This window comes from Athene noctua, chromosome 14 (genome assembly GCF_965140245.1).
Source record: "Athene noctua chromosome 14, bAthNoc1.hap1.1, whole genome shotgun sequence".
Taxonomy (NCBI): domain Eukaryota; kingdom Metazoa; phylum Chordata; class Aves; order Strigiformes; family Strigidae; genus Athene; species Athene noctua.
Window position 1 is genome coordinate 9,194,074 of NC_134050.1, and position 26,975 is coordinate 9,221,048.

The following is a 26,975-nucleotide window of genomic DNA, read 5'->3' on the forward strand; positions in this document are numbered from 1 at the left end:
GAGGGGTTTGAAGACCAGTTTAGTTGTACAAATACTGGTATAATTGCATGAATTACTAAATCACTGTTTAACCAACGTATTATTTCTCCCTCAGACTTGATGTGTAGCTTGTAACATGTCTTTGTAGTTGATTTTGGAGTACTTTATCTTAAGGAGAATTGAATTGTTTGTATGTGCACTCTTCCTATTTTATATATTTAGCTGAATCAGCCAATTAGACCATTCTGATGACTGGTGGAAACTTGTATAAAAGAAGGAATGCCAGATTGATTTATTCTGTACCAAAACTAGTTTCTTTTTAGTCTGAAGGCACTGAATTGCTAATGGCATCCCTGTACTTAATTCCTTACATTCACTGAGTTTCTGTGTTATAAAGAAGAGGTTCATACTGTTGTATGTATGGTTGCAAAATAACAAATTGGTACTTGTGTATTTGCACATCTTGTAGATTATAAAAGTAAATACATTTTATGCTGCAGCAGTGATGTGCATTTTTGGAAGTGTCAGAGAAGTAGACTTCTCTAGCGTACTTGTAGTGCGGTGGTCAGATGGTAATTTAAAGGCATCGGTTCTAGCTCACATAAACCTGAAACAGCTATTTAGAGTGATAAGACTTTTGTTATGGATGTTTAATTAACAGAGAGAAAAGCATTCTAATCTTACATAGATGTGCTTTATGCATTACATTTACACAGACTAAAACTGACAAGTTTTTCTTGTATGGGCAGCTGGAAATGAAATACATCAGCGTTGTCTTGACAAAATAACTGGATTCTTGGCAATGCTTTTTGTTTTCTGGGAGTTACCTTCTATTACAAATTACCCTAGTCAAACTGTACTCTGACCTTGGAAGATGAACTTGATGAAATCAAATTGCTTTGCCAGAACTTCAAATTAATTTTATTCTTCCTAGGATTTTTCATGGAAAAAATGAAAGTGAACTTTTTATTTTCAGAACTTAGAGAACTTTTATTTTTACTGTAAACACATTCAGTTATGATTTAATAAAGGTCTTAGTGGATTTAATTATGCCTTTATGTGCCTTATAGAGTGTATTCTACAAAATTCTGGGTTTGTGTGCTTTAAATTTTATAAGTTAATCTGTGAAACATAAAGAACGTTACTGTGTTTGAAAGTTAAATTTTGAACTTAAGGTAGGTGATGTCTAAGTGAATACCAGTTCTTGCTATTAAGGTGTTGCAGGCTAGGGTTCATTTTGCTGTTAGAATTTAATATAGATGTTTCTGTAAATGCTTGTTTTGGATGGAGAAGACTAGAGTTTCATTTACTCTGGTACCTAGCACAATTAAAAGCACAGTTGATGAATTCATAGCAACTTTTTTCCAGATGAAAATTTAATATGTATGTTAAGAATTTTACAAACTGATGTACAAATGTTATGCTTCTGAAATACAGCAACACTTATTAAGATCCATCGTAACCTTGCACTTCTGATCTTTTGGTCTTAAATTTATTATACTTTATTTTCATTTCTATGCAAGGTAAAATAAAATTTACAAGTTTTTTCTGTGTTTGTTAGTCCTGTTCAGAAAGTCTGTGTTCAGTAACATATATATAGGGGCAGATGAGAACTGTGTCAGAGGCTGTGTGTGTCTGTGTGTAAATAAGAACATCTACTGTAATGTGGGGTTAAATGTGGCCAAAAGAAAGCTGCCTATAATTTTGGTTTGGCTTTGGCTTTATGAGGTTGCCCATCACATCTTAAAGTGAGTCCACAGCAGGCGACCTTTAGTTGGTTTTCTATCTACAGTAGATACTTTATTATTACTACACACTTCAGTTAAAAATAGTGTGTGTCTGTTTATGTTTGTATTCAATTAAATTTAGGTATGCTTCTAGAATGATCTTCCTTAGATAATCTCAGAAATACTGTTCCATGTCTCACATGCAAGAAATATCTAAACACTTGGTCCAAAGACTGCCCTGGTATTGTTTTACAACCATGAATTTAAGAATTGAGTGGCCATTTCAGTAATGATGGTGTTTGGATTTCCTCCAGACAACTTTTAAATAATACAGGATGTCATAGATGTAGACATGAGGATTTGAACTGTACATAATATGAAGAACACAGTTGCAGAAAGTACATTAAGTAAAGGGCTTGCCAAGCTTTGCAGCAACTGAAATTTCCTTAGCATTCTAAGTGCAACTCCATTTACAGTATTCACAACTGTTCAGCCTTGAGGTGACATAGCTTATGCTTCTTGCTCTGGCAAGGTGTGGTACTGGCTTCCAAATTACAGACATTAATCTCAGCAGAGTGCTCTGTGTCCAGGAATGGTAGAGATCCAGAAGGATTTCAGATGTGCAAATGTATGTCAGAGCAGCCATATCCTCCAATTTTTTCATCCCATGCTGACAGCAAAGATGAACGTGACTCTTTTCTCCATTGCATTTTCAGACAATTTTAGTCTTGTCTATGTTGAGTTTCAGTTTCTAAATCTTACTTGGCTCTTAACTGTTAGTAAATTACTGGATAGATTTGTCTTTAGCTAAGTTAGATGGAGATAGGAGTTAGTGTTCAGAATTCTTCACTGGCTCTATCAGTAAAACTCAACTTCCCTAACATCTTTGCAAGGCACAGAAGCAGACAACTTTTGTCCAAAACCTTCAGGATATGAAGATACCTGAAAGTATGTTCTATGATTGGGCAAAAAGAGGAGAAACCACACTTAAATAATATAGTGCAATATATTGAGGACCAAGTTTCTAGCAGTTGCTCTGACTTCGTAGTTTCTCATTTAAATATGTTTGGGTGAGTTTGTTTATTGAAACATCCCACCCTACCCAGCAGACATCTGCTTGCTTATTGTTAGCAACTTGCTGTTTATACTGTGCTTTTAATTTAGATTATCTTGATTATAAATAGACCTTTTAGCTAGATTAAATTTAGAATTAATTTTAAGATTTCTTGTATTTGAGGATGACCTTAGTGCTGTTATGATGTCCCACCAATAACTTGAACAAAAAGATTTTATGAAATCAAAACCTATAGTTTTTATTTTCCTTAGTAGGAAGAATGTTTTGGTGACTAAACAGAAATGCTTTTTGTTTGTTTTTAGTAGTGGATGTAGCCTTGAAAGATGAGCTAGTGCTTATTTTTTCCTACTCTTCTGTTACTATGTACAAATGTCTGATAATAGGTTTATTAATGTTTGGTGTGCTGTAGTAGTCTACCTTGCAATCTAACAGGCTGTATGTATGTAAGCTTGAGTGGAAAAGAGCTGTAATCAAAACAAGCTGTTTTAAAAATAAATGGTATATTTAGAACAGGTGAACTTCGCATACATACTTATCTATGCTAACTTGCCTGTAGCATCTTGTACAACAGGTAGTGTATTTTGGTATTCTGAGAATTTTTCGTCTGCAAGCCCTTCTGTTTTTTTTCTGTTCTTTTTAAGAGTCTAACTGAAAACTACTTTAAAGGTGTTTCTTTGCAAGACTTAAAAGATTCTGTGTGGCTACACAGTTGCCATTTTCACCTAGTTTGTTTTTTTTCTTTTTAATAAATCTCTTGGGTTTTTATTTTTTAGGATAAATATTAATTTAAAATAGGCCCCACCCCCCAGGTTCTTAGTGTTTTAACATCCACTGACTGTGACTTGGTTTTTCCTTTGTGGTATTTATTTAAGAGAGATGGATATTGTTTTTATTCACTATAGGATTTGATCATAGAATTGAGAGTACATGTTTGTGTCTTCATATATGTAGATCGCTTATAGCTAACAGTGTCATCAGAGAACTTGAATCTTTGGAGAGACCATTTTAGCTATCTGTTAGTAATTTTGGTTTTTGCTGTTCCTAAATTAGCACTGCATCCCAGAACTCAATGTACTTCACACTTTAATTTTGCTTTTTTTTTTCTTTTAGTTTTTCTGCTTTAAAGGAATATAGAGGTCTTCACGTAAGCTGCTTTTAGCAATTTAGGCAGCTTTAGTCACTTAAGTTTGTAAGGCTGACTGGTATCTGTTGACATGTATTAGAAAATACTTATCATAATCTCTTGTGCATATGGATCTCAAGCTACAAATACCGAGAAGGGATAAATCTGCATTGTGTGTGTCAGGTAATCTGCGTGTTCATAACTTTTCAAGTGTGTTTTTTTGTATGCCTGCCTGTGAATTCCCCAAGTGTAAGTGGGGAAACGTGTGGCAATTCTTGCCAGGAAAAATGTTTTCACATTCTCTAGGCTGAAAGAAGAATAATTATTTTGCTCTCGAGTAGAGCGAGTTTTTTATTCAACTTGACTTTTTCACAGGAGTGCACAGAAATACTGTTTCTGCATTTTGTAAACTCCAGCTGGTTTTGTAGCAAGCTGAACACATATCTCTAGGTCACTTGAGGAGATTACTCTCCCTAGTTCGTACGTTCAGAATTGGAGGGCTACTGTGATGACAGTGTTTGTTAATGCTCAGTTTCATTCTGATGTGTTGCTTTCCTTTAGGTTCTCTCTGAATTGATGTGAATAATTGCTTAACTTGTTTTTTGCCTATGATCTTTATTTCAGACTTTACCTTGGGTTTCATGTAAGCTCTACTGAAAATCAGCTCCTTTTCTTCTGATTGGCGTGACAAGGCTCTGTGGCCTGTTCCTACAGGGGCTAGAGCTGTAACATTTTTAAGAGAAGCTTTGTTGCTTAATCTTCTGCTGTTCCACTGCCTTGAACTTTGCTCATGTGTTTGTGTTCGGGTCTACTCAGGATACAGTTTTTGAAGATTGTAGTGAAAATCTCAATGGGAATACAGTTTTGGTTGCATTTGAAATATACTATGACTTTTGATGGGTGCATATGAATAAGAACAGTCAATGTATCTTTTCCTGTAGTTCTTCTCTTTTATAGTTATGTTTTCAGAAAGATAAATGTTTAGAAATAATATTTTGTTTTAGAACTTCTGTGAAGTGATCCAAGAATCCTTAATTAAAAGATCCTTACTTACCCAATTATGTCTAATACTGGTAATCTTCAGCACAGATCTTAAACAAGGACCATCACTTGTTTAAAGGGCCATGTGGAAAAAAGCTTGAGAAATTTGATATGCACCTCCTTGTAGTTTTGTTGAGGAGAAAAAAGAGCTTCCATTTGGAGAATAAACAAGTGTTTTCTGTTTGTTGTGATAGGAAAACGCACTGATTTTTGTTTTTTAAATTTAAAAAATTTTTTTCCTCTCTGCAGAACAGTAGTCTATTTGGGTATGCTCTGAGCCATGCTGTGTTGCGCCTTACTCTTACTGCTAGTAGATGGTAGAGTTTGGTATCTAATTCTGTTTCACATTCAATTGTCTAGAAATATTCTGAAGCACAGTGCTTGTTTTTTTTTAATCTGACCTGCCATATAAATACATATGGAATTTGGTTCTGTTCGGTTTAAATTATGCATAGGGAAACAATTTTTAAATGCATGCTTAGCATTTATAAGGAACTACAGGGTAGAATATCTGGTAAAAAGGAGTAAAGAATGTAGAACATAGGTTAATAAACTCTTTACTGTCAGAAGTAGTGAGATTTTTTCCCCCCACCTCAAATTTACAGAACAGCACACAGTATAAGGATATAAATAATTAAGCTTAGATTGCTGAATAATTTGCATAGTTAAAAAAACACCCCACAAGACAAAACCACCTTAACACGTTCAGTTTTAAACAAAGAATTTTTGTGTTGACCTGTACAAAGTTTAGACTGGCTTGATGTATAGCTGAAAGGTCTAACTATGGATGTTCCTGTAAAGAAACTACCTTGCAGTTTAAGTTTATTAATCATTGTCTTAATATCGACAGTCTCCTGTAATGAGAAATAGTGTCCTGAATTTCTTGAATTTTGCCTGCCCAAATCCTTGGTGTAGAAGCTAAAACTTTCTTTAACGTGGAGAGGGCTCATTCAATAAAGAGAGTACCATTATTTTAATGGTACGGGATCCATGGTTATCTCAGTAAATAGTAACCGATTTTATTAGGCTGTTTCAGTACTATTTCTAAATTTTCAAGCATGATCGTGAAACAAGACACTGAAACGGGGGAGAGATACCTGAAAGTGGAATTGCTTGTTTGTTTTATTGTGTGCTTCACAGAATGCTTGATATGAAAGTTTTCCCATTGTGTAAATCAAAATCGTTTTACAAAAGAAAACTGGAGAAAAAGGGAATTCTGCTATATACATCTGAAAGGGCTTCTGTATTGATCAGTGGCAGGCTTTAAATTGTGGATTCTCAAATGTCTTATGTGAGCCTGTCAATAATAATATAGCAATATATACTTTTGCCAATAGAAGGTCATAGCCAAAACTTTCCTTTTCTTTGCACTCCTATCCATAAATGGAAAATCTGCTAGCCAGAACGGTGCTCGTAGCATGGTGGGGTTCATGGGTCTCCATTAACCTTGATGAATGAATAATACCGGACCTAAATTCTGTTACTAGCTGTGCTTTTCACTGTAGTTTGTGCTTGAATAGCACTTGAGGATTTACTGTTCCCAGTGGAACCTGAACTCTGTGTAATTTTATATTCTTTAAGGTTCTGTTGTGTATCATATTTAAAGTCCTGACTGACATCTTACGCTTGAATCTCTTGCTTCTAGGATTTAAGACGTGGGCTACCTTTTGGGGTTTTATTTGGAAACCCAGAAATAAATGAAACTTTTGACCCAAATCAAAGGTCATTTAAAAATGTAAATGGATTCTGTTGCTCAGAGTTACCTGTAGTACTAGAAGTTCTTCACATAATCTAGTTATGGGTGTAAAGGATGACTACACCTGAGAGACCAAGGTTGGAACAGCGGAGCATGAACGGAGAGCTGTCTTGGATGTATGGTGAATCTGGTTGGGACTTTCACATGTTTATGCATGTCTTAAGTAAACTGCAGAATCTCTTCAAAGCTCTCTATTTGCTTTATTACATTTGGGTGAATGACTAAAAGTTTATTTAGATAATTTCAGGGATACCTTGGGATACCACTGTGAATCTTTTTTTTTTTAATTTGTTCCTCAGTAATTTATATTTTCATGCAGTATTATCACCTTTTTGTAGTTCATGGGGAAAAGGCTTGGAAGGTCATAACACTCTTTTAGCTTTATGTTGAAGAACACGAGGCAGGTGCATCTAACAATTTATTTCAGAACATGAAACTTGAGTTTTCAGAATGTCTTTTGAGGGTGTGGTTCAACAACATTATCTTCCAAAAGCTGAGCTGTTGTTTTAAGAAATCTTGGAATTACTTCATGTAAAGTGGAAATGAAAAAGCTTTTTAGGATTTTAGCTCTCACTGCTTGACCATGCAGGAATGAAGCTGTCCTTTTCCCCTTTGTAATCTTATTTATGCTGATACTTGCATTGGTGTAACTGTGATCCCCTGTTGGAACTATAGTCTTTAGAGACTATGTAACACTCTTCTGTATTTTGTGCAATGGTTAGAAAAGATTAACTCTTGGGAGGTAGTAGAGGAGAAATGGGCCACGCTTGCCTTTCTCTCAACTGAGTGGGAGACTGCAGAGTTTCCCCAGTTGCGTAGTCTTTCCCTTGTTTGTAGCCCAGTGTGGAATAGGGGCTTCTTCCTCTCCTCAGACCAGGTTCCTCACCATTCCATCTTCCACTTCAGCCTTTGTTACTGGTTACAGCCTATTCATGGACTGTTCTTGTGTGTGTCTCTTTTTTTTTTTTTTTCCTCCCGCTTCCCTTTTTTTATTCATATCTCTGGTTTTGTTCTGTGATGTAACATGCTTTTTGGGTTCAGGTATTACAAAGTTTGGAACTGTTCATTATGGGTATCTTCTGTGGCAGACAAAAAATTACTTTGAATACTAAAAAAAGCCTAACACCCCCCACCCCCACCTCCAACTCTTTGACACTTAATCTATGTTGCTGACTTAAGTTTTTCTGTATTTAAATACCAGATTTGTCTATTCTAAGACCTGAGACTGTACTCCTTTTGCATGGGATTTAGTTGCCTTTATTTGTAAAAGTTGAGCAACTTTTCCATAGAATGGTCCAGTTGCATTTATTCTGAATACTGAGAATTTGGATATATTTAGCTTCAGTAAATTTGCTTAGTATGTAAAATGGGGTGACAGAGTACAACAAAATATAAAGAGCCTGTAAGTTGAATTTTCCTGCTGAAGACATGTATCTGTTCTCATTGAGTATTACTTGCTTAAACAAGTTTGAAATTATAAGACTGAAGTGTTCATCACTTGGCAAAAAATAAATATATAATAGGAGAGCACTGAGGGGGAAGTACATGTTGATGCTTGTTTAATGAGGGCGGCTTGGCCAGCCTTATTCAGATATTCCCAAGCGTTCCCTTTTAACATAGTGTGAAAAACGTACTTTACAACTACTAGCCACAGAACTAAACCTGACAACTAGAGGCCAAGATGAATGATTAGAATAGGGCAGGGCACTGCCTCAGCTGCTGCTTACAGTTTTTGCAAGCAGAAGTATCTTGTCGCTGAAATAATCATGCATGATGGATCTTGTCCTGGATCTATTTCTAAAAAATAGTGAAGTATTAGTCATGTGAGGAATAATTTTTTTAAGCACACTAGAACACAGTATTTAGGATTAAGTAATTTTTAATTCATAAAAGTTGTAAGAATTTAATATTAAATGTCAGCAGAGCCAGAATTGTGTTTTTTCTTTTGTGTGGTATGTTTTGAGTTCATATACAGAAAAATAATTTTTTTTTTCTTGCCCAAGGAAACTGACAGTTCAGTGTTGTTTACAACTTAAAAAGATCTTGCTGTAGCTTCTGTAGTAGCTGCTCAACCTCCGTAATAGGGGGTTCCAGGAAAAATTCTGAACTTGTAAGTTTTCTCAGCATATCTTGCAGTTGTTCTATGGTTTGGCATTTTTGAGGAGCACTGTATGCTGTGAAATCCTGTATGGGTTCCCAGGAAATCTTGACCAGTTTTATGTGGAGAAGAAAAACTTCAATGAAATCTCTACAGTGTCATATTAAAGATGGAGTCTGGTTTTGTCCCATACCTTGTCAAACTGGTAATGCAAGATTCTTCCTCTTTAATTAAGTACAACTGTATTCTCCTTTTGCCACAGTGGGTATGGGTGTGGGTAGGTTTCTTCACTGACATGGACTCCAAAAATGGAGATGCCTAAAGCTACAACTAAGAAGTTGTGCTACTACTTAATGTATTAGTTACTAATCAAAATAGGACTAGGCTAGGGGTGCAGGAATGTGGTAATTCATATTGTGAAACCCTTAGAATTCACTGATTCAGAGGGTAACTGAGAGGCATTTGTTTTTCTAACACCCCTCAAGTATTGTAAACTTATTTCTGTGTTAATGTAAACTTTCCTCCTGAAATACTGGTAATTGGACTAGTAGAGTATTGGAAGGGATTGTTCTTTTATTGACCAGTCTCAACAGTCACAGTTCTGCACAAAGTAGTAAGACACATCCCAAGTTGAAAAGCCTGTTTTTCAATGATGACTAAAGTTTTCCTGATACATATTTTAGCTGATCTTGTACATTTTTCCAAGTTGAACAAGCTTGGTATGGTTTTGAATACTTCAGTGCCGTATCTGCCCTTTCAGGGAACGTATTCATGTACATCCAAGAGCAGCTAAGGTGGAATTCTTTGCATAACCACCACAATGAAGAGATTCTATCAATGTGATGGAAGGTTTTCTACCACCATTGCATATGAATAGATGCTAAGTTGCATGCAAGTCTGAAGAGCTGTATTTCTGTATTTCCTATGCTTGCTGCTAGGCAGCTGTTATCTTACAGCTTTTGTAATGGTTCTACTTTTGGACTCCCTTACTCAAAAGATGCACAGTGTTGCCTGAGCAGGGACAGCATTTAAAAAGTTTTTTACAAAGACATGAGAAGAAAATAGCTTGAAACTAGAAACTGGTGTTTCTAGTTAGTATTCAGTTTGTTCATTTCTTGTTAATCCTGTGCATTCTGTTAAGTTTCAAGGTAACCCCCCCCAGTTGAATATTCGGAGAAAGCCTTTGGGAAAAAATAAGTACTTTGGTATAGTTGTTCACTGGTTCAATATGTAATCTTTGATATACATCTGTAGCTTTAGAAGTAGTTTAAAAGGCTGTGGTAAAAATGGATTGTGTCCACTCTGGGTTAACTGAACTGAAAACACACTCTGGGTGATCTGCCATACTTTGAACAAGCCTCAGATGCTGGCAATGATTTATTGAGGTTGATGAAAAGATTAACAAACTACCTGGAGAAATTATGGATACTTAGCTTTTCATAGATTACAAGGCAAGCTGGCCTACAGGAAGATGCTTAGCAAACTGCAGGTTGTTAGGCTGAAAGAGGAGTAACTGAATGAAATTTTCTGACTTATTTGAACAACTTCATTTCTCTTTCCTTAATTTCACACACCTACAAAGAGGTCATAGGCTGTAGCTGTGGCTTATTTTGGACTTCCGGCACATTACCAGCAAACAATCTTACAGAGATTATTTGTTGCATAGATGATTATTGTATTCACTGTGGTGTATATAGGTCTAATTAATGGTGGAGCTTGGAAAATGCTCAGCGATTGTCATGTGTACCTTGCTGTACAAAGTATGGTATATAATCAGTGATTGTTGGCTCTCCAGTGATGCACAGATACATTTTTGCATGAGGCTTTGCCCCTAGACTTGTATACATAACAGCTCTGTTTTGCTGGGTTTAGAGAAAATTAAATGCAAGAGTCTAGGCAGTAATGATTTTGCTAGTCTGTGTGGTTTATACAGGCTGTAGTTAATGATTTGAGTGTAGGTGGCTCCTGTTTGCCTGTCTTCTACCTGTGCTTGCTCTGTGTACTAGGGTTTACAGGCTCACTTTCCAAACTCTTCTGTAGCACGTATGCAGTTTGAGTATTGATTAATGTGGTGAAAGGAAAACCTCTGATCCTTCAAGGAGTGAGAGGTTGGATCCAGCCGTGTTCTGGTACTTTTACACCCCCCACCCCAAAAAAGACATGTCTATCAGAAATGTCTTAGAGCAGGGAAGGGGAGCTACAGGAGAAGGAATATGGAACTGATATGTTTCTGTCTCCCTTTTCCTGTTACTTCTGCATTCCTCTTGCAAAGCTGCCAAATACCACCCTTCTTCATTTTTGTTTTCTTGCACTTCATCATGCAGTGTTTCCTGAAAGCTCCTAACAGTGAAGTCGGGATTTAGTGCTTTGTAGTTCAGCCTCAGTGAATGCTGTGCATAAATTTAAGAAACTCAGGATGGTAACTGGAAACCTATTTATTACCATGGTACCTACTGGCTGTGAGTTAAGAGCTCTCTTGCTCATTACTTGTCAAGCTAGGCAGTTGATTCTACTTTCAGCTCGAAAGTGGACTGGAAACAGCAAGTTTCATTCCAGAGCAATAACATTATGCAACTGTAAACACTTTAAAACTTAATTGCCTGTTTAGGATTGAGCAGTGTTAATGACAAAACCTAGATAGGTCAAACCAATAAGTAAGCTTGAAGAATAAAGTACTAAAAAAGAGGGCTAGAATGATAAAAAGTTACTCAGATTTAGTATTAGTCACTGACTGTCAGCTGGCAGCAGTGTTCATTTGAGTGTTTTCATGCAGTGTTACAGTTTTTGCTAGAGGGAGAAAAAAGGTATGTTTTTTGAGTCAAGGAAAATACAAACTTCTGAGAGTTAACCAAAGGCAGTATTAAACATTAAAAAATACCCTAGTGTCAGTAGGTGGAATATAAGAGTTTTTTAATAGCAAAGAAATCTAGACCTCTGTTTTGGTAATGGTCTTTTGAGTTATAAACCATCTTATGCTTAAGGAAAAATAGGAAAGGAGTTCGATACATTAATTACATTATAAACTACAGTGTATTCTCACTCTGGTGGGTAGTTAGCTCTATTTGGAAAAGCAGTTACTTCAAGCATGAAAAACCTTTCAGTGCTCTGAAACACAAGAGTTTGTCATAACCATATTTTACTATTACTTTAAGCATTTTCTTACATTCCCTTTTAAGTCATTGGGGTTTTTGAGAACAAAAGATAAACTTACTTCATAGAACTGGTTCTCATAATGCTTGAAATAAGTTTTGTGGTTTTAGGTTAGAAAATCCAGGCTGTTTGATAGGTGTTAGAAATCAATTTCACTAGATGAAAAGCAAAATATTGTTCTTTACACACTCTACACTGATATTTCTCTTTCCCATTAGCACATGCCAGAGATAGGGAAAAGTTGAAAGCAATCTGATTTATTATGCAGAACAGGTAAAGCACAATTTGTATTGTCTTCTGGATTTATTAAAAGTGTGTGTAACTGTGTTTTCTTGGAAGCCTGGATTTAATGATTAATACATTACAGTTCTTTTTGGTTTTAACTCTACCCTTGAACTATTTCATAATTGAGGCTGCTTGAAAAAACCCACACCGCTAAACTGTTGTGACTTAAGAGGTACAAAAATTTGCTTGCTAGGAACTTCCAAACATATTGGGGATATTGGTAACTTCGTGCTACTAAACCCCTTAGGCTTAAAATGAAGTGGTTATGAAATACCCTGTTAAACTTAGATATTAGGTTTTCTTTGATTCTTTGGTTTAAGACTGTATATTTGTCATTTCCATGCATGCATCATTTGGAATAATTGTGGTTCATATGTAGTATAAATAACATGTTGGAAACTTACTTCAGATTCCGTTGGTTTCTCATCCCGGATGGCCTGCACCTTCCTCAGTTCTCATGCTCTCTTCGGCTTCTCAGACTTGAGTGGGGGGTTTGAAATGCAGGCTACAGAAGAGAATGTTAACAGTAAGAGTATTACTTGAAGATTAAACAGATAGATTCCACTCACATATTTCTGGCAGAGATGTTCCTAAAGATGCAACAGTTGTATCTTCATCCTCATATTGCCAGAAGATACTAGTTTAATAGTATTTAATAATGTTTTCTTTGATGAATTTAAAATGTTTAACTTTTTTGTACCTTTTCATCCTTTAAATCCTTTCTGGTCATGTTGTTACCTGTGATCCAAGATTCCTTATGTACTCAAGCGTGGTGTTGTGTTTTATTGTGGAATAAATTTTTTTGCTTGAGCAAATTCCAAGCAAACTTACAGTTCTTTGACTGTAGAGCATCCCTGATACACAGTTTATGTTAATAGACTTTCAGGGATTACCTTTGTTTCTTTCAGGCTTTACTGTAAGTTACATACTGTCTTTCCTGTCATGTAGCATTTACTGGTTTTTGATGTATCTGTGGAACCTGTAAATTACACTTGTAATAAACATGAAGAGAACCTGCTCCCTAAAAGCTGTAATGTTCTGGGACTGAGATCTCACAAGTAACCAAGTGGCTGGGAGCTTGTCAGCTACATGTGAGCTGATCCAACTTTTGGAAGAAAGTTTATGTTGGGGCGTCTAAAATACTGAAGGTTGAAGGTTGGTTTTGAAGGCTGATATAGAAGAAATGCTTTTGCTTTTAAAAATCATGGAATTTGTGGACTAAAAAAACTCCAGAAAATGTATTACTGAACAATAATAAACTTGCTCAGTTTAACTTTTTGTTGTTTATTTCTGACAGCAAGAGTGTCATATCTGGAATGATTCAGTTGGTTCAGAAAGATACTTTCTTCAGTAAATATTTCAGTTTAATGTAGCATATGGGTGTTTTTCAGTATGTTCTAATCAACAGGAGCTATTTACCTGGTATATTTGGCACTCTGATTCTTGTAAGTGCTCTAAAGTGCTTATTCTGAATCTCATTCTTGTCAGTCCTCAGAGTTGGGTATTTATTATTTTGATGGCAACTAGAATCAGGGGACAACTTCATTCTGATGTTCTCAATCTTCTCCTTAATTACAGAAAAGTAATACAGCTTTTTGATAAGTAGAAAAGTTTCTCAGGATTTTTCTTTTTCCTTTAATTCATTGTGTACATTCATCTAATGCCAAGTAAGAAATTATGAAACAACTCAAACTTTTTTGAGATGATAAACTTGCAAATAGTTTCTCTCCTTTTGAACTGCTTGAGGAAATCACAAATTGTTTACTGTTGAAGCTAAGTATTAAAACTAGAAAGGACATGTCTTTTGGCAGTGTCAACTGAAACTAAGGACATTTGAGTGTTCTTTATTGGGCAGCTTCTGGGACTCAAAGCAACCATATTTTGTCAAAACAAACAGCAATGGAGGTATTATGCAAAGCCAGGAATACGTGTCAGTCTGTTTATGCAGCAGCAATATAAATTCCTATGTGCATTGTTCTTTTTTGGGTCATCTGACAGTATGATGGTTTGTGTTGTAATTATGATGTATTTGTGCTACAATTTCTATTTGCACACAAGAATGCAATGGAATAGAACTGTGTGCTCTATAATTTTAAGGCTTCCTTTCAAATATACAACTGTTTTTCAGAAGGTGAAGCTCATAGGTGGCTTAGATAAGGAAATGTACATTAATACTATACATTGATTTTAAGTTGAGAAAGGATGGTGAAACAGTGCCTGGTAGTCTACTGCTTTCCTTATCCTGTTCCTAAGACTTGAGGTAGAGACTGGAAAAATATAGAATGTTCCATGTCAGTCTGATGTCCTTTGGAGAACTGTGTAATGTTGATGATTGTAAATTTTGATGTTTGTATTTTGAGTTTTTTTTAAATTATTTTGAAAATGGCAAAAGCACCACCAAGAAAATAAGTTCATATTGAGCTCTTTTGCAAATACTTTGAATCTACTAGTACTTCTGGTCGTTTCAGTAGTACTTAATTATCGATACATAAAGATAAGTGGGGAAGGCCTGTGAAGAACTGCAACTTTGGAACCATGTTCTGGTTTACCTAAGTTTGTATTGGAGCAAAAGGGATGTGTGCCATCAGTTGCCTGGGAGTCTTGGAAGCTCCCACAGGTGGGATGTTGAAAGGTACAGGAAAAGTTCGGACACAAAGGTGCATTCTGCAGGGAAAGCTCATGGTTAAGTCAGTTTTTCTGTCACCTGCTGTGATGCTTGAAGTAGGTTTTTTCCTGTCTTGGTTTACCTTGCACTCAGGAACTTTCTGTAGTTTGTTTTGTGTTTTTAAAAGTTCCAGTAGCTATATTTACAGACCAGTTTGTTTTAATAAGTGTATTTCCAGAGATTTTTACTTGAAAATAATTGGCCAGGGTTTTTTTAAGGGTGCAAGTAAAATACACGCACATACATATTTCACTGTAGTAATTCTTAACTATGTTAAGGAAATCATAAATTTTTTTTTTAGTGATTGTAAAAGGAAAAGAAATTAAGGCTTTTTTTGCAGTCATCTGCTGATTAACTAGGGGGACTATACTGAATCTTTTTTCCAATGAACAGATTTTTATTTAGGAAGAGGGATTATGGAGACGGAGCCTCTGTCTGCGATGGTGGTATTGCTGTCTTTTTCACAGTAACTTTTAAAAGCCTAATGCATTAGTAATTCCAAAGGAGTTCACCATAGGTGTATGTTGTGCAATATATTTTTTCTGTTTTCAATCACATGTATGTCTTAGAATAAAGTTTACCACATTAATCTTAGCATTTGTAGACTGTCTTTTGACTATGTCTGCTTATTTTATCTGCATGTTAGAATTCGCGGATATGCTAGTGTAATTACTTGATGTGTCCTTTTGTTTTTAAGCATGTATTTTCTGTCACTTTGAACTTTACTGCAGAATAGCTGCATCTTAAGCTTTTACTTGATCCACAGCTATTGCTGTAAAATAGTATATCTTGCAGAGTTTGGAAAATTTAGAGAAGCAGCATTTGTGCACACAGTGTGTTTCCACAGTATTATGTTGTTCTTAGTTGGCCGTTTGTCTTGTTCATCTTGTCTCGATCATCACAAGTTTAGCTGTACTAATCTACTGTTTATTAGACATCACTTCTGTTTATTAGTGTTGTCTTTATTTTAGACAATAGAGAAGACTAATTTATTTACTAGTATTTCAATGTTTTCTTATACAAATGCTTCTGAAGTGGTCACTGGCCATTGCAGTGACTGATGCGTATTTATTTTAACATCCTAATTTGCATTGATGTCACAAGAGTGGGGGTTTTTTCTCCCCTGTTTCCTACAGATCCCTCTTTTAAAGCATGGACTTGTTTGCATTCATACTTACTGTTAATAAAACTTTCTAATGTGGTTTGCATTACGACTTAAATTTTGCCAGAGTGAGTAGGTAAATAAGGTTATGCTCAGTATTTGCTTATAAATGTGGGATATAGTTGCATCTTTCATTATATTCGGAGTATGCTCACTAAATTGATAAAAAATTTAAATACCTTTTATGTTGAGTATTTTTGATGAGGCTGTTGATAGAGAGTGAAAATGGTGTAGGGTGTAGAGGCTCTTTCAGATACTCAGTACAATCGTACCTTCCTGACAGAAACCCAAAGATGTAGAAATATATTCTTTAATATTGACTAGTCTCAGTGTTGACAGGAGTAATAAACATGCTGTAACTGATGTGAGTTAGCTTAATTCCTGTTCCCTGATGACTTCTCACTGTATTTTACTTTGGTTGAGTTCTGTTTGGTGAAAGCTTTATTGAATTTGTAGGGAAAGCCTTTTGAGGGCTTTAAGCCCAAGGGCTTGGCTTTCAGAAAATTCTGATTCTAATCCTTTGAGATTTCTAGCAGGACTATAGGGGAAAGGACTGTTTCAGTTCTGTTTTGTGAGATTTGAAAGTAGGTATAAATGAAATTCCTTGTGTAGCTTAAGGAGGTGAGTACAGGTAAAGGTTCAAGTCCTCCAGTGGTGAAGCTTGCAGAACACTCAGTAATAAAGAAGTAACCTGTGTATTCTGGTCGATGTCAGGGTTATGCATTGTCTCTCACAATAAATATTGACTTGCAATTTGTCATGTTTTGCTGGTTCTGTATTTTACTATACTTGGTGCTCTGTTTTCTCATGTCTCCCTCAGCAATCATTCAAAACAAAACAAAACCCAACTTTTGGAAACAATAACAAAGTGCATTACAAATAGGTTTTTCCCTTCACTTAACAGGTATACCCCAACTCAGATATTTGTCTTGAGAGACAAAGAGTTCTCAAAAGTACTGGTCAAACATCTTTTGTCTTTACAGTTGACAGTGTAATTGTTTTAAGTGAATTTAGGCCAGCTTAGCATGACTATACAGCTGTATTGGCTTTAGACATCTAAAATGAATGTTTCAAGAAATCATGTCAAGTGTTCATGTGAATCCATTCTTACTATATCCTGATATTTGATGTGCTTGTATTTCTGTCTGGTTTATTTCAGGAATTTGCAGCACTTACAAAAGAGCTAAATGTATGCAGGGAGCAGCTGCTTGAAAGGGAAGAAGAAATTGCTGAGCTGAAAGCAGAAAGAAATAATACAAGGGTTAGTTCCTTGTTGTCTTCAAGATCACTGTTGTTAAAACATCCAGCTACAGGGAGGAAAACATTGAATGTTGAATTGGAAAAGCTAAAAGTATTTTTTCCCAGATATTTGCACATGAATCCCCTGGAAGCTTGCAGTGTTTAGATTAAGAAAGTTTGGAAGCTTACGCACAGCTCCAAATAATGCTGTGCATAATCAGGAAAAGTTTGTAAGACTGCACTGCTACCTGTCATTCTGCTTTCTTCTTGTTAAAGTTTTGTAATCGTATAATACCTGAGATCAGAGGAATGGAATGGGCAAGCTGTACTGATCTGTTTCAGTGTAAGCTGCTGGCAAAACAATTGCTCTCCGATTTAGAGCATTTCCTATGTGTATCCTACTGAAAAGCTTCCATTTCCTCAGATTGGTGATGGATCCAAAAAACCTGGTTAAGTAGAAATTTCGGTTTAAAAACTAAGATTGAGAGAGTAGTAGGAAATGTGTTAGCTCTGATACAAGTTCTGACATGGGTGAAATGTTGAAAACAGGTCCTTATGCTTGATACAGAACTCTGGCTCACAGACTCGAAGTTTAGAACTCAAAACTTGATGTTTTAGGAGGCAGAGTTTTCTGCAGCTATGCCAAACAGAGATAAATATTGTTCCTTTTTTTCTGTTTTAGCTATTACTGGAACATTTGGAGTGTCTTGTCTCCAGGCATGAGCGGTCTCTCAGAATGACTGTTGTAAAGAGACAAGCTCAGTCTCCAGCAGGAGTTTCTAGTGAAGTAGAAGTTCTCAAAGCACTAAAATCTTTATTTGAACACCATAAAGCCCTTGATGAAAAGGTAATGAAATGTGGTAGCTAATGTCTTCTCATCTTGTCTCCTATTCCTTTTGCATGGACCATGCAGCTATTCATACTGAAGTTGTAGAAGTGAGGTTCTCTGAACTTTTCTCAGTATTAAGGTAGTGTCTTTACTATAACTCCATCAGTAACTGCCCTCTTTAAATTAATATGTCACACTATAGCAAGGTGCTGTAGTTTATTCTAGTACTTCATTAACTGCCCTAATGTAAACTAAGGGTCGTTCAGGGGCAACATATTTGTTGTAGGAATGGGTGCATTTTGTTACCTGTATTATATCAGGATTTAGCCTTTTGATTATGTGGTACAAGAAATAGACTAGAGAGAACAGAAGGAGAGGAATCTGCTTACACTGTTGTACAAAATAAAGCTGAATTCAATGGACTCCACCCTTCATTTGTGCCTGGTGTTGGTAGCAGGATATGCAAGTGGTAAAGTTGACTGTGAATTTTGCTGCCAACTCATAGTTTGCCTAACCTTGTATATAAAGTCTGGCAAATTATTTTAAGTAGAATTCTGTTTCTTTTTCTGTGTTGTAAATAAGCAAAAGCACAGACACTCTGTGCCTTGAAAAAGGATAAGCAAATTCTGGATATGTTTAATTCTTGGATAGATGTACAGGTCATGTTGAGATATGATTTACTTATGACTAAAAAAGAAAAGCTAGATTTTAAGATATGAATTGTTTCTCTGGAAGGTTTTTCGTAGCCTATGTTATAATTACTACTGACTCAAGATTAAGTAGCTCTTTAAGTGTAATGGAAGTAGTGTCGTTTATCTGAAAGGGAACGGCAATAAATCAAATTGATTTTCTAATCTGAATGATTTCAAATTATTTGAAATTACTTTTTCAGGTGAGGGAGAGGTTACGAGTAGCACTTGAAAGATGTAGCTTATTGGAAGAAGAACTAGGTACTACGCATAAAGAGGTAGGTTTCTTTTTAAAAAAGATGATGACTTCATGTGTGCATTGTGGGTGTTTAGTCAATATTTGTACACAGTAATTTATTCGGTTATTAAAGTTCACTTTCACTTCTTGGTTTTGATTTTTTTTTTTTTTTTTCCTCTCTAACTGGGATAACTATAATGTTTAATTTAGCCACTTGGAGAGAGCAGGAAAGGAAAAACGAACCCACCCACCCCACCCCACTAAAAAGAAAAAAAAAAAAAAAACAAGCAACAAAAAAGTCCTAACAAAACCAGTTCCTGTAGCTTTAAAATAAGAATTTTTGGGTTGCAGTGGCATAAGTTTTTGAGTGCCTGTGCCATATTTTATTAATACATACCTTGCAATAGAATCAGTAGTAGTTTTTCTCCTTTGCTTTTGCAGCTGTTCCTTATATTATTAGTGAGAAAGGAATTGACTTGAAACATATGTATATAAACTTTTCTTTTCTTTTTAGTTAATGATTCTGAAAGAGCAAAATAATCAGAAGAAAACACTTCCAGATGGGATGCTGGATATAAATCATGAACAAGAAAATACACCAACTACAAATGGGAAGGTACAGCTATTTACTTTTTTAGCTGATGTCTGATTTTTAATAATGAACTATAATACTTAAATTTTAAAATATAATAAAAGATTTTTGAGTGATGATTTAATGAAAAAGCCTCAGTTACCACAATTTCAATTTTTGCAGGCTATCCAATAACAAAATTATCTTGAGAGAGGGGTGTTTACTAGTAAGTAACAGTTTGGCTTTCAAATTTCTGTGTTACATTCAAGTACCTTTTTTTCCCCCTATTTAACAGCGATCCTCTGATGGTTCTTTATGCCATGATGAAAATCTTGCTAAAGTGATGGAACTTCAAGACATCATAGATAAACAAAACAAAGAGCAGACACAAATGAAAGAACGTCTTACTGCTTTGTCTAGCAGAGTAACAGAGCTGGAGGAAGATCTTGACACAGCTAGAAAAGACTTAATAAAATCTGAAGAAATGAATACGAAATTACAGAGAGATGTACGAGAGGTGAGGAATAAACTGTCAAAATTTGGGTAGTCACAAATGCAGCTGCTTTATAAAATTTTGGTGTCATTGGTGCTTACGTACGCTCTTATGCTTTTGAATGTCTTTGAGAGATGAGAAGAAAATTGTTTAGGGAATGATGGCGCAAAGAATTTTATTTAAAAGACCAGTTGCTTAAGAAAATTTGTCTTCAGATTAAATCTATGACTAACTAGATACTTCACAAATATATTAAATTAGAGGTTTAGCATTGCGAACTTTAACATGTTCTTGTAAAGATGCTTGTCATAAATGCTAATTAGTTAATACATGATTAACTAGACAATTCACGAATATGTTAGAGATTTAGCATTGCAGACTTTAACATGTTCTTGAAAACATGCTTGATCTTGTTATAAATGCTTAGCTTATTCATGAAGTTTTAAGTTTTTTATTTTTAAAGAGGTATGTGGTTGATGAATCACTTTAATTTCAGTGGTGTGATTGACAGTTCCTGTTACTGATCAATCACTAATCTCCAAGGTCCTATGTATTGCAGTGTACTGTATCCTTATTAAATAGAAAGGGAGCTTAGTTAAATCCAAGAACACTCTGACCATTCCTGGGAAGTTAGAACTTCTAAGCCTAAGTGAGACTATTCTTTCTACTTCATTTTTCACTGAGAGGAATAGCAGAGTACATCTGATTTTTATTTTTTTATTACTGTTTTTAGTTTGTGGGTTTTCACCCCATTTTGATCACTAAATACTTATCCCTTATATTCTGAGTTCTGCCCTGTGTCTTGCATAGACTATGGCCCAAAAGGAAGACATGGAAGAGAGAATTACAACTCTTGAGAAACGCTACCTCGCTGCACAACGTGAAGCTACATCTGTGCATGACCTCAATGATAAACTTGAAAATGAAATTGCCACTAAAGACTCCATGCATCGACAGGTTGTAATTCGAAATAAGATGAAGTACATTTTGCTCAGCTTAAAACTAACAGAAATAATTAATGTTCATACTGTAGTGGAGCACTTTGCTTTTTGGAAGATAAATGTCATCTGTAATGTGCTCTTGTTAGTGATAGTTTTTCAGTAACTGGAGGAGTACATTATACAGAATTTTACCCTGGAAATGAAGCTGAGACAGTTTAGTGGGAAGAGGAAATGGGTTTGAGTATTTTAGTGCACTTGTTCAAGGTGCTGCAGGGCTGTTGACACTATTAGCTGTGGATTTTTAAGGTCTTATGTGTGTATCCAAGCATTTTATTTTGATGTGTGAGAATTCCTCATTCTAAGCTAAAACAGTTTTAAAACTTATGTAGTGTATAGTAATTTTTATAGCCTATCATAGAAATGTTGCCTTACTGTGGGAGGAAATTTGACATATGCTTGACATGAAGTAGTTCAACTTTATAAACCAGAAATGGTTGCTTAGCTAATCACTTTCTAACTAGAGGCAGGCAACTCTTAGTCAACAAGAGAAGTCCCTTTTAGTATAATTCTTAAAAGAAGTTGTACACACTTTAAATGAAAACAAATTTTGCGATGTTATGCTTACTGTTACTTAAAATATGAAGGTACTTTTTCTTTGATGTAACTCAGAGTTTTAGCCCAACCTTGACATAGAAAATTCGCAGCCTTGTTCTGTGCTGCTTCCCATACCATAACTGCGTTTCTTTGGTGATATACTTGTGTTCAGAATACAGTCAGCTGCAGAAAAAAATTGTAGAGAAAAACATTTTCTCAGGTAATAAAGGGGAGGGTGCCATATCTTTGGTTATGAAGCCAGTTTTGGACAGTTTGTTCTCTGTAGGGCCAGTAAAGGCAGTAATCTGTATCCTTACCTTCCTTTTTGATGAAAATTAGTTACCGTTTTAACACTAAACATTTACTGATCGTAATCCTGTGTAGAGTGAAGATAAGAATAGGCAATTGCAAGAACGACTGGAACTAGCTGAGCAAAAGCTGCAGCAGACTTTGAGAAAAGCTGAAACTTTGCCGGAGGTGGAAGCTGAGCTGGCACAGAGAGTTGCAGCACTTTCAAAGGTGAGTCAATGGGACAGTGTCCTCAAGACACTCTTTTCCATTGGTGCCCTGCTACACAAAATCTGTTCCTAGTGTTGGTTTTGTTACATTGTTTTTCTGGTTTTTCTGCCAACTAGTTCAGAAAATGTTTCTCTTTATTTTCTGTTCATCTCTCTGAACACACTCTGACTTTTTTTAAATTCTGCTCTTTGGAACTTGAGTTACTTTATGAAAATATCTCTCTGAATTACTATTTTGTTGCTTTTTATTAAAATTCATTCAATAATAGGCATAATGACTTCTAAACCAAGAACTGTTTCTGAAAGGGAAACCCAAATTTCTTCCACCAAGTGAGGAATGTGGGGAATGAGAGAAGTAATGATACTCATTAATATTAAGATTTTTTAGAAGTTTGCAAATGAAATAATGAAGTCTGAAGAATTATATGTAGTAGCTACAAATGAGCCTTTTCAAGTCTGTGTGTGTTTTCCTTTAAAGTCTTAGTTTCATTTCTTTCCCTGTTATCTTTCCTGTCCCTAACTGGCTCTGTAGTCTGACCTTTTGTCTCCTGGGAGCTCTGCTGCTAAAGATGCTAAAGTATTGGAACTTACCACCAAGCTTAGGAAGGTAGAATTTGTGTATTAGTCCTTGTTTCTGCTTGCTGCTTTCTGCTTTGTCATGATTACTAACAAAGGGTCATATTGTCTAGGCTAGCGAGGAAAAGCTAAAAATGCCTTTTTTTTTTTTTTTTTTAATTCTTGGGGATATGAATGAACTTCTGCTGTTGCAAGCTCATTTCCAAATAGTGGTTGATTCATGGTAGTTAGGGGTGAGAGGCTTCATCATTTTGTTACTTACCATGTGAACTCTTCCTAGGTTCTTTTAGTGACAGAGGCATCTGTTCTGCATTGTGTATTACCATAAATGGCAGTTGCGCAAAGCATGTTAGATATATTGTGCTTCAATGTTTCTATGCTTTTGAAACCTTTTTAGAAAAAACCCCAAATTCTAATTTTGTTTTCAAATTGACAGGCTGAGGAGAGACATGGCAATATAGAGGAACGACTGAGACAGATGGAAGCACAGCTAGAAGAAAAGAATCAAGAACTGCAAAGGGTACAGTACATATTTTTGGCAAAGATACAAGGTTGAAAGAATCTAATCCCCTTCATGGCTGCCTACCATTCAGCAAAGCTGTTTTTATTTCTTATCTCTAAAATAAAGCCAGAGTTTAGGCTGGCTGGTAGTTGGGAGATTTGAGCCACTGTACTATGGCTAACTTTAAATTTCAAAAAAAAGCTGAAGGTCTCCATTGAAAGATTGAAAATGCATTTGGAAATATCTAATTGATAGTGATACTTTCTGATGAGGAGACAGATGAAAACTAGCTGAATTAAATGACTATGGAAAAATTGGTTCCTAGGTTAGAAATAATGGAAATGGTTCTGAAATCTGCTTTTTCTTGAAGTGAAAGCTTAGATTTTCAAACTTCTGATCTTGGAACAATTATTAAAGTATTAAGTGTCCCTTATAATACTTCCTTACAGAGTCATGAAGGTAGATGCAGTATTCCTTATTCCTTTGGAAAAATATTTCTATTAAAGAAAATGCATTTGGATTAAGGAAAGCTTATTGTTTTTACAACCTGGAAATTGTTATAGACATAAATTTTAAGTTATTTCAGTAGCTTTTATGTATCTTAGGCTAGACAGAGAGAGAAGATGAATGAAGAGCATAATAAACGTTTGTCAGAAACTGTTGATAAGCTGCTGTCTGAATCTAATGAAAGGCTCCAGCTTCATCTCAAGGAAAGGATGGCTGCCTTGGAAGATAAGGTAACAAGTTCCATTCCAGCATATACATTAATTATATGCTCAGCATTTGGTAGTGACTTGTGTATTTTGCAGTGTGTCTCTAACTTCAAGTAAATAAATACTAAATCTTTATTAAGTCGTTTCTGATAAGGCTTTTTTCTAGCGCAGATTTAAAAAATATGTTCTCAGAATTAATTTTTTTTTTGAGGTTGTCCATGGGCATTGTACTACAGTGTTGAGAAGGCACCTTTTAAGAAGCTTTATCCTTTCCTAGTTGGCTGGTGTGGACTGCATAAATAGGCTCATCCAGTGTAATACAGGAAGTCTAAAGAATTAGGACAAGAACTTTGACCTTTTCAGTTCAGTTTCTTTTATTTCCCACTGTTTTTGTCAGAACCAGTTACCCTGAATCATTGTGGGATTCTCCAAGTTGAAACAGGCTTATGTTTTCTTCCTAGGCTGATAATTTTGATTGTATATGATTTATATGATTGTAAATTGGCTGTTTCCTATGTTGTCAATGCACTTGTCAGAGTTTTCCCCATTTCACCATCTAATTTGTGACGTACTTTATTCTGTTGCTTTCCCTTCTGCTTTGGATTTAGGTGTTTACAGATTTTTCTTCCATGCATGTCGGTCAGATTCCCTTATTTTGCATCAAAGCAAGCAGTGTCTTCTAAAGTAGCACTTTGCTTGATGCTGACTTTGAATTGCTTTGCCTTGGATTAAAAAAATACTGTTTCTTTTACTGGAGGGTGAAGTGACCATCTGGGGAAATGTGTCAATAAATGCTGAGTGGCTTTTGTTTTAAAGTCATGGGAATAAAATGCTTCAGTTGCAATATATAATGATGTATTCAGAGTTTTAATAAATGTTGCTTTCTCTTGCATTTATGTTAGCTCAGTTCTCATCCCTAAACCATCAGTCAGGTATCTGACATGCCTTTCCAGAATTCCAGCACTGTGCTCCCCCGAGATCATTATAAAGATTTAGTTTGTTCTTTTCCCTGCTTCTGTGCTCTTGGAGCTGGGAGAAATTGAGTAGTGCAGAACAAGTGTAGGTCCTACTGATTCTCATCCTTTGAGTTAATGATAAGGTGCTTATCAACTGGTATCTAAGGCTGCAAACTGTCTTGTGCTTTTTAGTTAACATCACTATTTTCAAGGTCACCAGCTGCTTCTAATACTTCAGAAATTCTTATAGGTCTTGTTGTGACATCAACAAGGTTGCTCTAACAGTCTTTTATAAATCCAATTTCTGAGAAACAGCTGACTGTGGGGGGTTTTTTTAAACACTTGAATACTGGAGGAGTGTCTTTGGGTTGACCCTAACTCCCCTTTGCCTTCCAAACCCTAATTATGTTCATGAATAATGAGGAAAATCTAGTTGTCCTTCACTGTGAGTAACAGCTTCTAGAAAAGTATTCTTGCTCTGTCTTCCAGCTCGTTCTTTTATGATGAGTTGGGAAGAAACATGCAGGTAAAATTCTAAGACTTTCTTCTGATAGCTTGGGCTTTTTTCCCGGAATGATTCTTCTGTTCATATATGAAACTTTATTTGCATCTTACATGTGTAATAATGGTGTTACTTCAAGGAAATGTGTTTAGCAGAAGTTTTTGGCAGTGGTAGAAAAGGAAGAGAAAGTGACCCAGTTATAAATTTCCTGTTAGAATGGAGAATTTCAGATTCCCCCCTCCACCCTCTTGGTATCACATACTACAGTCAAATATAGTAGTTGAAATTCTTTTGAATTTGTTGTAGCTCTCAAATGTTTCTTAATTCTCAGATGATTCTTGGTCTGAATTTGGAAACTGCTTTGAGCAGAGATTGTAATAGTCACGTTTACAGTTTACCATGATTTCTAGACAATTCCAGTAAAGATGATTGCTCTGATGTTGATGAAGGCCCTTAAGTCAATGAGTGTTGTAGTTCTGAAGGTACAGTACATTCAAGAAATTACTGTGTAGTAATTTTGGAGATCAGGCAAGTTGAAAATAAAATGAAAACCTAATGATAGCAGCTGGTAATGCCTTAGTAACCAATCAGTGAATTACTCTGAATTATTTTAGCTGCCTAATTATTTCTTTTTTTTACTAGTTTTGTCAAACAAAGCTTTAAAAGGTTGATACTGTTATTAAAGTTTTATGGAACTTGTAGTATTAGTAAATCCATTATTTAGAGGGCTGTACACATGAAAGGATAAACTTTCAACTATAATCAAAGTGAAATTATGTAATCAATAAAGTATCTGTAACTTAAGACTCATCTGTATAATGTTGACTGAATTTTTTTTATGCTCGATTGTGGTTTAAGAATCAAATGCTTTTGTAAGTAGTATAATTTGTAATACATTTTATTTTAGAATTCACTTCTTCGAGAAATTGAAAATGCAAAAAAACAAGTAGAGGAACTTCAGCATGAAAAGGTATAATACACATTTCTAAAATATTATTTTTGGAAAATAATTGCTACATAGCAGGACCAGATTTGAATTCCCCCATAAAACTTCACATTACTTGGTCTGATTAAAAGTAGGGAGCTATTACTGCTTGTTTTATGGTATTGTATACCTCAGTTTTATGATGATTTTCTGAATATGTAAAGTGGCTGGATATATTGGTAATTTGCCAAAGTTTGAAGATTGCATAGAATTTTTTTACTGTTGTATGTATGACCTTGAACAGTAAAAAGAAAGGAGAAATACTTCTAATGTTGGGTATTTTCCCATAAGTTTATTCTTAAAGTACTGGGTATCATGAAGAGCTTTTTTGACTGATAAAAATTTTTAAAGTTTTAACAACTGGGGGCAAGGAGAGAAATATTTTAGACTTGGCTTCTCCTTTGCAATAGCAGCTGTTTGGTGTTTTGCTTGTCCTGAAACCGACAAGTTTTCTTCTTGAATAATAGTGGTGGGGCCTTTCATTTCTTTACATCCTTAAGCACTGGCAGTTGATTTTGTGGTCACGCTATCTGTTCTGAAATAATACTTGTTACTGCTTAATAAATCA

At 35.4% G+C, this 26,975-nt stretch overlaps 1 protein-coding gene across 3 annotated transcripts in view; it reads left to right on the forward strand.

Annotated features, from left to right (window-relative positions):
• Positions 1-26,975, forward strand: part of PPFIA1 (PTPRF interacting protein alpha 1) — a 57,712-nt gene that overhangs the window by 3,769 nt on the left and 26,968 nt on the right. For 2 of the 3 annotated variants that reach the window (XM_074918744.1, XM_074918745.1), the window contains exons 3-12: positions 17,221-17,322; positions 17,983-18,147; positions 19,022-19,096; positions 19,571-19,672; positions 19,923-20,144; positions 20,931-21,077; positions 22,040-22,174; positions 23,186-23,269; positions 23,857-23,988; positions 26,330-26,392. In XM_074918744.1, the coding sequence (XP_074774845.1) occupies positions 17,221-17,322; positions 17,983-18,147; positions 19,022-19,096; positions 19,571-19,672; positions 19,923-20,144; positions 20,931-21,077; positions 22,040-22,174; positions 23,186-23,269; positions 23,857-23,988; positions 26,330-26,392 (1,227 nt within the window). Of the gene's footprint in view, positions 1-17,220; positions 17,323-17,982; positions 18,148-19,021; positions 19,097-19,570; positions 19,673-19,922; positions 20,145-20,930; positions 21,078-22,039; positions 22,175-22,705; positions 22,781-23,185; positions 23,270-23,856; positions 23,989-26,329; positions 26,393-26,975 lie in introns of all 3 variants that reach the window. The other variant, XM_074918743.1, reaches the window with a different exon arrangement.